This window comes from Squalius cephalus (genome assembly GCF_949319135.1).
Source record: "Squalius cephalus genome assembly, chromosome: 1".
Taxonomy (NCBI): domain Eukaryota; kingdom Metazoa; phylum Chordata; class Actinopteri; order Cypriniformes; family Leuciscidae; genus Squalius; species Squalius cephalus.
Genome location: NC_137122.1, coordinates 27308301 through 27320296, shown reverse-complemented (window position 1 = coordinate 27320296; position 11996 = coordinate 27308301). Strand labels below are relative to the sequence as shown.

The 11996-nt window shown below is 37.2% G+C and overlaps 1 protein-coding gene across 1 annotated transcript; it reads right to left on the bottom strand.

Moving 5' to 3' along the window:
* Positions 1-379: 379 nt before the first annotated feature.
* On the bottom strand, positions 380-6429 carry nme4 (NME/NM23 nucleoside diphosphate kinase 4). The gene is made up of 5 exons (XM_079870584.1): positions 6118-6429; positions 4080-4210; positions 3901-4002; positions 3496-3608; positions 380-2022 (listed from the first exon to the last, which is right to left on the bottom strand). The coding sequence occupies exons 1-5, from the start codon at positions 6233-6235 to the stop codon at positions 1902-1904; spliced, it is 585 nt and encodes a 194-aa protein (XP_079726710.1). The 5' UTR covers positions 6236-6429; the 3' UTR covers positions 380-1901.
* Between the last annotated feature and the right edge of the window lie 5567 nt (positions 6430-11996).

Below are 11996 nucleotides of genomic sequence, written 5' to 3'. Positions count from 1 at the left end.
CTTTTTTTGTTACCAAATTCATTTGATTTGCTATGATCTGTTTGTATTGATATTGCATTGAGAATCTGTATTGATGATGCACCTTTTGAATGGTTGTACGTGACCAGATATTTAATTTAAATAATAATAAAAAAAGTTCCTGTCTAGACAAAGCACCTTAAAAACGGAGTGGTTTCAGCCCAGGGAAAGCGACAGACAGTTTCGAAGCCCAGCGTTACGAGCCAAACCCTTTAGACCAAAGTGACGCACGCCACAAAAAAACCTAAAAATTAACTTGAAAACTCACCAGCAAAAGCCGATGTGGGCTTAAAGACAACTTGCTTCCTCCCACAAACAAAATATGCAATTGTTTCACTTTCCCGAGTCCGTGAAGCCGGCGTCCGCGTTGGCTGCGATTTATTAATAACTGTAATAAGTGAAAGCCATAGCGACGGACACGTGTTTGGCGCTCTCATCGTCCCTCCCTGGTACTGACCGTCCATTTTCTTTCTTTCTTTGGTATTTACTTTTGTACTCTTTTGTTGAGCGGGGCATTGGAATGCGTTTAGAGTAGCATGAGCCCTCGGCGGCTTCGGCCCTGGTTTGAACTCCTCGAGCGGCGCCCGTCTCAGTCCCACACGCCTTCCAGAGCTCATGGTGAAATGCATGTGTTGATTACAATTTCTTTTCCATAATAAGAAAAACAAGAAAGAGCAGCACCTTTAACTGATTGAATAAAAGGATGTTCTTGACTGTAAAGACGTCTCGGTGTGGTTATTTTCATCTTCAGATCCAGTTAAGCCTCAGCGAACTTCCAAAGGGCCTCCAAGACAAAACAAGCATTAAAATAAGCTAAAAATCAAGGTATTTCTTCATTCACCCCATAACTAATATTTTCTCATTTTCCAGGGTTCCCACGGTCTTGTGAAATATGAAGTTGCCTTATCTAGATCTGGAGATGTCATGTAAATAAATAGTATTTTATAACTCCATGTGTGTTTTTATACATTGTGCTCTCAAATGTTTTATTGGATAGAAATTGAAGGGAAATCTTCAGTCCTTATCCAGAAAATCACAAACAACTGAAGTCAAGCGGTCTTCGTCTGTTGTTGGACAATGTGAGGCCAAAAGATGGGAAGTCAAAAAGTTTGAGAACCGTAGAAATGCATACATAGAAGCCACATTCGGCCGCTCCAGACATGTCGATGTGTCCGCCATCTTTATGAAACTGTTCATTACAAATCAATGCACAAAATGTCACAGCATTGTGCGGCCACCGGCTGTTAAAACCAACACTGGTTTGGTAACATATTGATCATGCACTGATGTAATATGTAAATATATTCACAAACAAACCATTTTTAAGTTACAGCAAGTATTTATTTCATGTTAAATTAATAGTCTATAAATAATTATTTAATGAATTTCCCCCAGGGGATTGTGTTAGGATCATAAACATCTGCAAAAAGGCAAGTAGTCATCTATTTGATTTTTCTTTTCTTTTTTTTTTCTTTTTTTTTTTTTAAGTATTAAAGTATATTGTTTACAGAAGTTAGTTAAATCACTGTGTGTGTGGTCACTGGTTAAAGAATGTAACCAATTAAAATTGTAACAATAATTGCTTTTTAGAAACAATTATGAACTATTAAAACTTTTGTTTTGACTAGTACTTGTGCAGCAAAGCAAAGATAATTCATTTTTAAAATATTCAAGGCCACCTTTTGTAAACATTTTCTCCAAAAGGTTTTTTTTTTCCTTCTATTTGTAAAAATATTTATAATATATAACATTTCAATTTATTTACATTCAACAATTTTACATCATTTGTGCACTTCAGCATCAGCATTTATGTGCTATTGAGGAAATTGACCTGAAATCGTCCCAGCTGAGGGTGATCAGGCAAGTACAGTCGCCGGCCCCTCTTAAATGTGGTAAATGCTTTTCTGATCGCATCCCTCCCAGTCGACGAGCTCTGAGGAATGAAACCACAGCGAGATCTCCCGCTCCGCTCCTTCCACAGAATCAGAGGCATGCACCACATTTCTGAAGGAATTCAACAGTCATGAAAGTCAGTGCATCCATGCCACTCATTTAGGGTTTGAACACATAATTACAGCTGAGATTCCTGGTAACGCTTTATAATAAGGTCCCATTAATGCATTAAGTAGCTTTAACTAACACAATTGTTACAGAATTATTTATTCATCTTTGTTAGAGTAAAACTACTGTTCATTGTTAGTTCATGTCCGCTCATGCCGCATGTCCATTAGTTCATATTAACAGATACAACTTTTGTTTGTGCCCCTATTATGCTTTTTTGAATATTAATTTTCATGTAGTGAATAATATTGCTGTTTGTCAGTTTCAAAGGTCAAAGTGCATGACAAATAAAGTTAATGTCTCCTAAAAATAAAATCAATTCTGAACTGCCAAAATGAGTCGTCAGTAATTCCACAATAAGGCTCACTTACTGTTACATGTCTACGTAACAATGTAACACATTTGCATGATGTCAGCCGATGGTCTTCATTGGCTGCTCGTGAACAACATTTACTTTGACCCTCAAACACTGTAGATGAAGCTGAGGCTGGAAGAGTTTGGTTCATGTTGTCAACAAGACGCTGTTTTCTGCTCTGTGGAAGCAAATCCACTTTACATATATTTCCAAAGGATGAGGACTCGAATCGATACGGTAAAACCGACGCCATTGTTACTGTTCCCTTCACTGTGTATCCTGTGCTGAGGAAGATCTAGAGCTGACCAATCACAGACTCTGCTAGATAAAAAGGCAGTTGTGCTGTATCAGCTCCACCTCCATTCATAAATCCTCTCCTGTGGCCTCATGGGACAGTAAAGTGTCCATCGTATGCGAACTTCAGAATCACGCCAGAAGTAGTTGGTCATCCGGGCACTTAAACCTATGTAAAAATGTACATATGTACAAATGTACCTACTTAAATGTAAACCTATTGTAGGAGACTTCCAAAACTAAATTAGGAAACTTTAAAATAGCATTATAGGGGCACTTTAATAATGAGTTTGCAAATGTTTAAATAAACATTAATAGATGCTTTAGAAGTAACTTTAAATGTTAGTTCATGTTAACTAATCGTAATGTTAACAAATGGAACCTTACTGTAAAGTGTTGCAATGTTGTTGGTTTTTTTTTGTTTTTTTGTTTTTTAATGTTACTACCAAGAGTTTTTGCAAAAAAAATTTTAATCTCAAAACAACCATTTCTGAGATGATAATCAGATGCAACTCGGTCAATTTAACAACATGATATGTGGTGAGCTCATGAGGCAAAAATATAGTATACTACTGTTTGAATATCTATTTTTTTTTCCTTTTTTTATATTTCCTTTTGTTTATTTTTTCTTTAAACAAATTTAAAAAACAGTTTATTATTGAACGTAACATTTGAACATTTAAAAAATATATAATCACTATAAATATATAGTGTGCAGTATGCAGTACACTAGTACTCATAATGAGTGTGTGTGTGTGTGTAAGCACCTGCTGATGTGAACGCTGAAATCTCCTCTAATAGTTCCAGGTGAAGCTTCAGCAGGGTCAGTGTCTCCCACCAGCATACGGGACGACCTCACCACATTATGCCCCTCCCACACCTGAAAACAAGCCAATGAGAACTCCTCAATCTTTATGACAGAATGTGATGTGTGTAACTGAAGAACACAGTTTCTGACAGTAGTAAGCTATACCTTTTTCTTCATTGCATATTTAATTAGGTTAGTGGCATCTACTTTTCATTTTAAATGTAATTTTGCATTTTGAATAAATTGTGTAAAACTTACTTTTGGATGTTCATTTATCACATTGGAAATCAAAGTGCTCTTATTTGCATACTGTAGTATTATAGTATTACAGCTGTATGATATTCATAACTGGTGGTTACTCTACCATGGCGACTACAGGGCCAGAGGTCATGTAATACAGCAGGCTGGAGTAGAAGGGTTTCTTCCGCAGCGAGATGTAATGCTGAGCTAAAAGCTTGTCAGAAGCCTGAAAAACACACACAGACACATGACGTACAAACTCGTCACACACACTCATGAACATCTTGTGTGTGAATCACGCACCTGCAGCATCTTCAGACCCACCAATCGGAATCCTCGCTGCTCGAAGCGCTTGATGACATCACCGATCAGACGCCTCTGAACGCCATCAGGTTTCACAGCAACCAAAGTGCGCTCTCTAATGCCCGACAAATCTAAAGCAGTTCAAGAACATGTCAATACATGTCAGTTTTCATGGTGATTACACACATTATTTTTTCAGATTAATGATAAATTTGTTAAGCAAACAGAGCCATCTACTGCCCAAGAGTGAGACAATAGTATAGTATATATATTGAGCCCCTGAGGAACTCTCTACACGTCCCTGCTAAAAGCTTCCTGCCATTAACATTGTCATTGTCTCTCAATATTGGTCATTTATCAGCATTTTGAATATTCATTGCAGGAACAGAGTGATATTTCATCTGATATCATCAGGAAAATGGCGTGTATCACCTGACCATCTCTTACAGGAATAATAACAGTCTTTATAAAGAAAAGTTCCTGCAAACGTGACAGACACGCGATCACTTACAGTCGTTCCTTGAAGCTTGATCAAATTAAGTTGGTTCCACACACACACACACACACACACACACACACACACACACACACACACAGAGACACTCACTCTCTCAGACACACACTGACTCACATTGGCCTTCAGACGGACCAATCACACACACTGTGAAGAGGGAGTTGGAGGTCACCACAGTTAGTCAGGTCTAACCAGTACCAGTCTGTAGCAGTACCATAGTACAGTGATGTATACCATGGTAATACTGTGGTACCTTTAGGCCTATGTATTAATTAAATATAATATTATTTATAATATAATGCCATTTTAGTTTTATTATAGTTTTATCATTTTGAATTAGCTTTTACTTGTACAGTTTCCATGTTCATTTTAGTTTAATTGTTAGTAATTCCCCTATGTGCTTTTTATTTTATTAGGTTTTTTAAATACTACTATTTAGGTTTAAGATTTATATTTAAGTTTTAGTTAAGATTTAGATGTATTTACAGTAGTCAACATCTGAAGTGGATCAAAAAAGTTCATCAAAGTTGTCCTAAGACAAGAACGGGTTTGTTCAAAATTCCTGTATAACTTTGAAGAAAGGTTTTGATCCACTTCAAATGTTGACTTGTATTTCTATTTAATAATTTTAGTTTTTTTACCAAGGCAGCATTTCTTGTTTTCATTTAGTTTTAGTTTTTTCCCCCAGCTTTATTTCATTTAACTGAAATGTAGTAATATGTGCACACATTTTGGTGGATTACAGTTGAAGGAGTTTGAAGTTTGAGATGTGAGTATTTTTATGCTCATGTGTAGTTTTTGTCTTTGATTTCAGTTTCAGTGTGTGATACAGAAAGCCAGTGCAATTTTGACCTGTGCAACTAAATCTATTACGTGTGGAGACGACACCACTTGCACGAGCTCCTAATGTAGTCAGCACTCACCCACGTGAGGACGCAATAACACAATTAACCAATCACTGATCGCCTGAGGACAGAGCACATATACACTTATATCCTATAGATAAAACTGGATTAAAAAATATATAGCCTAGCCTAATTCGATATATTTTTGTAATGGCTGTAACAAAATACTGGTATCATGGTTCTGGTACATTCGTTTAGGCCTATAGGCTTATACAGCGTGGCATAATATTAAAATTATTAAATTCATGGCGTCGAGGTATTTCAATGGATAAGTTAGGCCTACCATGAAATGTTTCCAAAATCAGCCTTACAAAAAGTAGGCTACCATGGAAGAGCAATGTGATTCAAATCTAATACAATCTTACTAAAAAAAATTACCCGCGTGGTTTTACTCGCGTGGTGTGTACAAAACTCATCGTAGTCCAGTCTTTTTTACTCGTTGTTAGTGAAGCATTACTGGTACACATCCTTGAATATGTTATTTCCACGCTAAAAGGTCAATAAAATGCTACTGTCATGGTACTTTTAATTTCCCCTGTCCTAAAACTTCTCAATAAAGAGCACTTTTACCACTAAACCTGTTTGTTCTCCACACAGAGAGAGATGGATGTAAACAGACCTGTGTCACTGCTGAGGCTGCGCGCGTGCCCGTGTCCCAAAACGCGCGTGGTGGAGCTCAGTGTGGCCGCTCGCGCTCCGTGGACGCCGAGGGCAAATCTCACAAACATCATCTTCATTTCCAGGTCAAGCCCTTCTCAAAACTTCACCGAGCAGCGCTTTTACAACTCCGAAACTTAAGAGCGGTCCGATACTTTTAACCCCCGGACCGTTACACACACACGCGCGCGCGCGGTCATTCACCTGACAGGACAAAGTCAAGCGACCAGTCACAGTATATGTACAGATGAGGAGCGCGTGTGTGTGTGCTTGTGTCATGGGAAGAAGAGAGCCGCAAACTACAGTGTAATTACTGCTCATCACGTGCACAAACAGGACCTCTTAATTAACACCATTTCCTGTTTGGAGAGGCATGAAAGATAGACGCACAAAAATGCATAAACCATATGAAAAAGACAGCTAAACAAAAAACGGAACTGAATTAACAGTTTGTTATTTAAATTATTTTTATTCTCTAGAAAGAATATTTTGTCAGATTTTATTTTAACTTCAGGGGACATTTTGTTTCAGCTATTCTGTCCCAAAAGTGAAGTGAGGTCAAAAGACAAGCACACATTAATCGATTGCTGGCAGGGAGACAACACAATAAATGTTAGCCTTTGGAGAACAAACACAAATAGAGCTGACTACTTTTGATCATTTCAAACAGAGGATTCAATCCCATTAACTGATCACTGACAGTAGAGATGTAGGCTACGAGTGAATAATTCTACTAGCCTTGATCACTGATAATGTGAGAAAGACAGCAGAGAAAAGGTATTACAAATGATTCAGTTAGTGTTATTAAGAGACTTCAACGTTCAGCTAAACTTAGCATTTTTATTCCAGTAATCTTAAATCTTTATAAATGACTTGAGGGAATGTAAATATACATCATCATTGAACACTAGAGGTCGCGGTTTACACACTTTACTAGTAGTAACAATCCACTTCATTTAATCTCATTCGTTTTAAGTGATATTCAAGGTGCATGTGTAATTAACATGGCTATATGACTGGTTTTATGATTAGATGTGTTATTTTAAACGAGGTAAAAATTTATTGTAATATAAATTCCAGAAACACACACACACACACACACACACACACACACACACAAGAAAAGAAAAAAAGTCTTTTCTCCCAAGAACTGGCCTCAACGTGCCTCACATGAAGGCGATGTAAACAGAGACATCACACTGGAATGAGAAGTTTAAAAGGATTCCTGGTAACACTTTACTACAAGATCTCGTTACTTAACGTTAGGCAGGGTAGGCGATCTGGTCCAGATTTAGTTTTTAGTTATGCTGGTTGAAAGTCTCTTCACATCCTGATACAACCCCTGGCAAAAAGTATGGAATCACCCCTCTCAGAAGATGTTCATTCAAATGTTTAATTGTGTAGAAAAAAAAAACAAGCACATATATGCCACAAAACAATTTTCACTGAACAATCCAAACTTCTGGCTGTATAAAACACTTTTTAAAAAAAAAAAAAAAAAAAAAACTATAGTCAATTACAACTGTTTTTACAGATCACACAGAGGAAAAAAATATGGAATCACACAAATCTGAGGAAAATTATATGGAATCACCATGCACTTTGCATTTCTAAAACAAACACCTGTATCTGATTACAACTGCTAATTAGTCTGCAGTTAAAAAAGAGTGCTTGCACACATTAGTGATGTGTTGAACCAAGATGATTGACATAACTCATGGCTCCAACACGAGAGATGTCAGTTGAAACAAAGGAGAGGATTATCAAACTTCTCGAAGAAGGTAAATCTTCACGGAATGTTGCAAAAGATGTTGGTTGTTCCCAGTCAGCTGTGTCTAAAATCTGGACCAAGTACAAATCAAATGGAAAGGTTGTAAAAGGGAAGCGTACTGGTAGACCAAGAAAGACATCAAAGCGCCAAGACAGAAAACTTAAAGCAATATGCCTTGAAAACAGAAAATGCACAACAAAACAAATGAGGAACAAATGGGCAGAAAGTGGAGTCAATGTCTGTGACCGGACTGTAAGACATCTCCTAAAAGAAATGGGATTTACATACAGAAAAGCCAAACGAAAACCATCATTAACATCTAAACAGAAAAAAACAAGGTTTCAGTGGGCTAAAGAAAGACAATCTTGGACTGTGGATGACTGGATGAGAGTTATATTCAGTGATGAATCACGAATCTGCATTGGGCAGGGTGATGATGCTGGAACTTTTGTTTGGTGCCGTTCCAATGAAATTTATAAAGACAACTGCCTGAAGAAAACATGCAAATTTCCACAATCATTAATGATATGGGGTTGTATGTCAGGTAAAGGTATGGGAGAGATGACAGTCATTACATCTTCTATAAATGCACAAGTTTATGTTGAGATTTTGAACACTTTTCTTATTCCATCAATTGAAAGGATGTTTGGTGATGGTAGCATCATTTTTCAGGATGATAATGCATCGTGCCATAGGGCAAAATCTGTGAAAACATTCCTACAGGAAAGACATATAATGTCAATGGCATGGCCTGCAAATAGTCCGGACCACAATCCAATTGAAAATCTGTGGTGGAAATTAAAGAAAATGGTCCACGACAAGGCTCCAACCTGCAAAGCTGATCTGGCAACTGCAGTAAGACAAAGCTGGAGACAGATTGAAGAAGTATACTGTTTGTCATTAGTTAAATCCATGCCTCAGAGAATTCAAGCTGTTATAAAAGCCAGAGGTGGTGCAACAAAGTACTAGTAGTGTTTTTATTTGGTGATTCCATATAATTTTCCTCAGATTTGTGTGATTCCATATTTTTTTCCTCTGTGTGATCTGTAAAAAACAGTTGTAATTGACTATAGGTTTTTTTTTTTTTTGTTTGTTTTTTTAAGTGTTTTATACAGCCAGAACTTTGGATTGTTCAGTGAAAATTGTTTTGTGGCATAAATGTGCTTGTTTTTTTTTTTCTACACAATTCTACACATTTGAATGAACATCTTCTGAGAGGGGTGATTCCATACTTTTTGCCAGGGGTTGTAGCAATCACTAAGTTAAGTGTTCTAAATGTATTTATGTGTATATTTATATCGTCTTACGTCTTTGTAGGAAGGTGTAGGACCATAAAATGTTCGGTCCGAATGCAATGATATGATGTCCTACCTGCCTGTCAACCTCTGCGCACCTGCTCGCGCAGACATCACCTGTCATCAGCGCGTTTCATGAAGAGAGACAGAAGTTAGACAGACGTCAGTCACAGGGTGCCGCAACCAAAACAGCAGCCGCCTTTTACAGTTCCTCCTGAACTAAAACAACAAGCTTATGCTGCGTTCACGCCATAAATACTGTCATTTGGAAGAGATGGAAACCTGTGACTTTTGAGCAGTTTGTGAGTCACTTGAATGTATGCGTTTCTATATCAACACTATCAACGGCAATATGAATCCGCAGCAGTCAGATGGTACAGGTCAGAGCTCTTTAAGTTATTTTCATTATTATTGTAATGTAATGTGCTTTGAGACACATGGTAGAGATAAGGTTTAACAGTGTCTCTGTGATGCTGTTGTTTGCTCTCTGCTGTGTGTGTTCATGTGTTTTGAAGGAGGCGTGTATGGAGACGCTCTGAAGGGAGGGTGGGATCTAATCCTTTCAATATAGCTTGTTATTGCTAGCCTCTCTGAAAATTGCAGTAGTTATTAATCTTAGTTAATGTTAGTTAATAACATTCCTACGGGAGCCTGCAGTTTACATTAAACGGGTACAAGCACCGCCGGCAGGCGAACGGGGCATTGAATTAAGTTACAAAAATAAAATGTTGTCCCTTGTACACAAAAAGTGGCCTCAAACCTCCAGCACTGAGCCCAAAATCAAGTGGTGCTGCAGAGCCAAATGAAGTCCAGCTCCCCCTCTCTGAACGTAAGGGGTGGAGTTTGACCTAGTCCAGCTGACCTGCTCTACCTCTGTGGATCTAATGGTGGAGTTATATTCAGTGATTGGGGTTAGGGTAGAGTTAGGGTTTGGTTGAACCGTCTAGCTGGACATCAAGCTCCACCATTAGCTCTGCAGTGAGCAGCCTCTTGCCCAAAATCAAGGTGTGTTTCTGCTGTTGGGCCGGTAGCCCCGCAGCACTACCCTAAAACTCGCCCTTAACACGCCACCATAGAACAACCACACAAACTCACCATTTCACCAGTTGACTGAAAACTAGCTAGATCACAAAATCAGCATGACAGAAGTGAATGGTATTTACTTAAAGACTAAAAATATTAGTTCACTTCAGAATTAAAATTTCCTGATAATTTACTCTCCCCCACGTCATCCAAGATGTTCATGTCCTCCTTTCTTCAGTCAAAAATAAATTAACATTTTTGAGGAAAACATTCCAGGACTTTTCTCCATATAGTGACTTCAACGGGGTCCAATGGTTGAAGGCCCAAATTGCAGTTTCAGTGCAGCTTTAAAGGGCTTTACACGATCCCAGCCGAGGAATAAGGGTCTTATCTAGCGAAACAGTCTGTCATTTCTAAAAAAAAATAATAATAAAAAAAACAATAATAAAAAAAAACATTTATATACTTTTTAACCACAAATGCTCGTCTTACACTATACTCTGCGATGCGTCACGCATTTTATAATCACATTGAAAGGTCACGCGTGTTCTGGGTCAAAAATGTAGGGTAGGGTAAAAAAACCCTCTCTTTTTCTCCTCCAACTTCAAAATCGTCCGACACCGTTATTTTACCATTTATTTATTTATTTATTGTAAATGGCGTCTTAGTCGGCACAAACTTAGTCTTTGTACATTCGCTGTGTAAATACTATAGGTCTGTACTTCCACCTACCTTTCAACATGATAACGTAATGTGTGGCGCATCGCAGAGCTAGTGCAAGACAAGCATTTGTGGTTAAAAAGTATATAAATGTTTATTTTTTTTAGAAAATGACAGACTGTTTCACCAGATAAGACCCTTATTTCTGATTAACACACCATGAGTTGCATCGCAGCGCTGACAGCAAATCAAGCCAATGACAAACACAAGGAAAACACGCAAAAATGAACACACAGACCCATATACCGAAACAGATTCTTTGACTCACTTATTAAGACTTGCCGCCACTACTGGCAAAATTTTAGATCACTAAGTAATCACATAACATTATTCATGCAACTGTACAGTAGGCTATATAAACATCTAAATAATAATAGTATAGCAATAGTAAACATATATAGTAATTTCTGTCAGTAATGATTTTGTTCGTTTACCAATTCCAGCGTAATGTCAAAACAATGAAAAATGTGTGAATTTTTTTTTTTTAACATTCAAACATAAACACCAATTCTAATAGACCAACTTTGGAAAAGATGATACTAGGTCTCCTTTAAACATGAATTTGTTAAGATTATGCTTTAAATAAGAAAATAAAACTGTATGTTTTGCCATCATCACATACGACTCACCACATGATATTCCACTGGTTTTTGAAGTATTTGAGGCCAAAAGTTATGATGTGAGAAAGACCAATGAGAAAAAGCAAATACCATATGGCTCCAGCAAACTAGTGTAATAAATACACTAAACTTATGGGACGATTCGCAAACTAATGACTTTTGATTAATTAATTTTGATGAATATCTAAAACTTTGTGATACTTTGTCTCCTTTTTTTCTATTATCTAAACTTATTTTATTTTAAATTTACACAACATTTTATATGAGATTTATATTATAATGATGTTTTTGATGTTTTTTTTTTATTTCCAGAATAAATTTTATATGTGATAAACTGTCTTTTGACATTTATTTCTGGTCACAGTTCTCCCTATATTTGTGGATGCGTATACACATGTCGTCATCCACATCT

Bases quoted from the DNA above. Each gene is read 5' to 3' on its own strand.
- nme4 (XM_079870584.1), bottom strand. From the start codon at position 6,235: ATGAAGATGATGTTTGTGAGATTTGCCCTCGGCGTCCACGGAGCGCGA. The intron at 4,211-6,117 runs GTCTGTTTACAT...GAACTGCTTTAG, and splicing joins CAGCCTCAGCAGTGACACAG to ATTTGTCGGGCATTAGAGAG. The intron at 2,023-3,495 runs GTGCTTACACAC...GAATTCCTTCAG, and splicing joins TTCAGCGTTCACATCAGCAG to AAATGTGGTGCATGCCTCTG.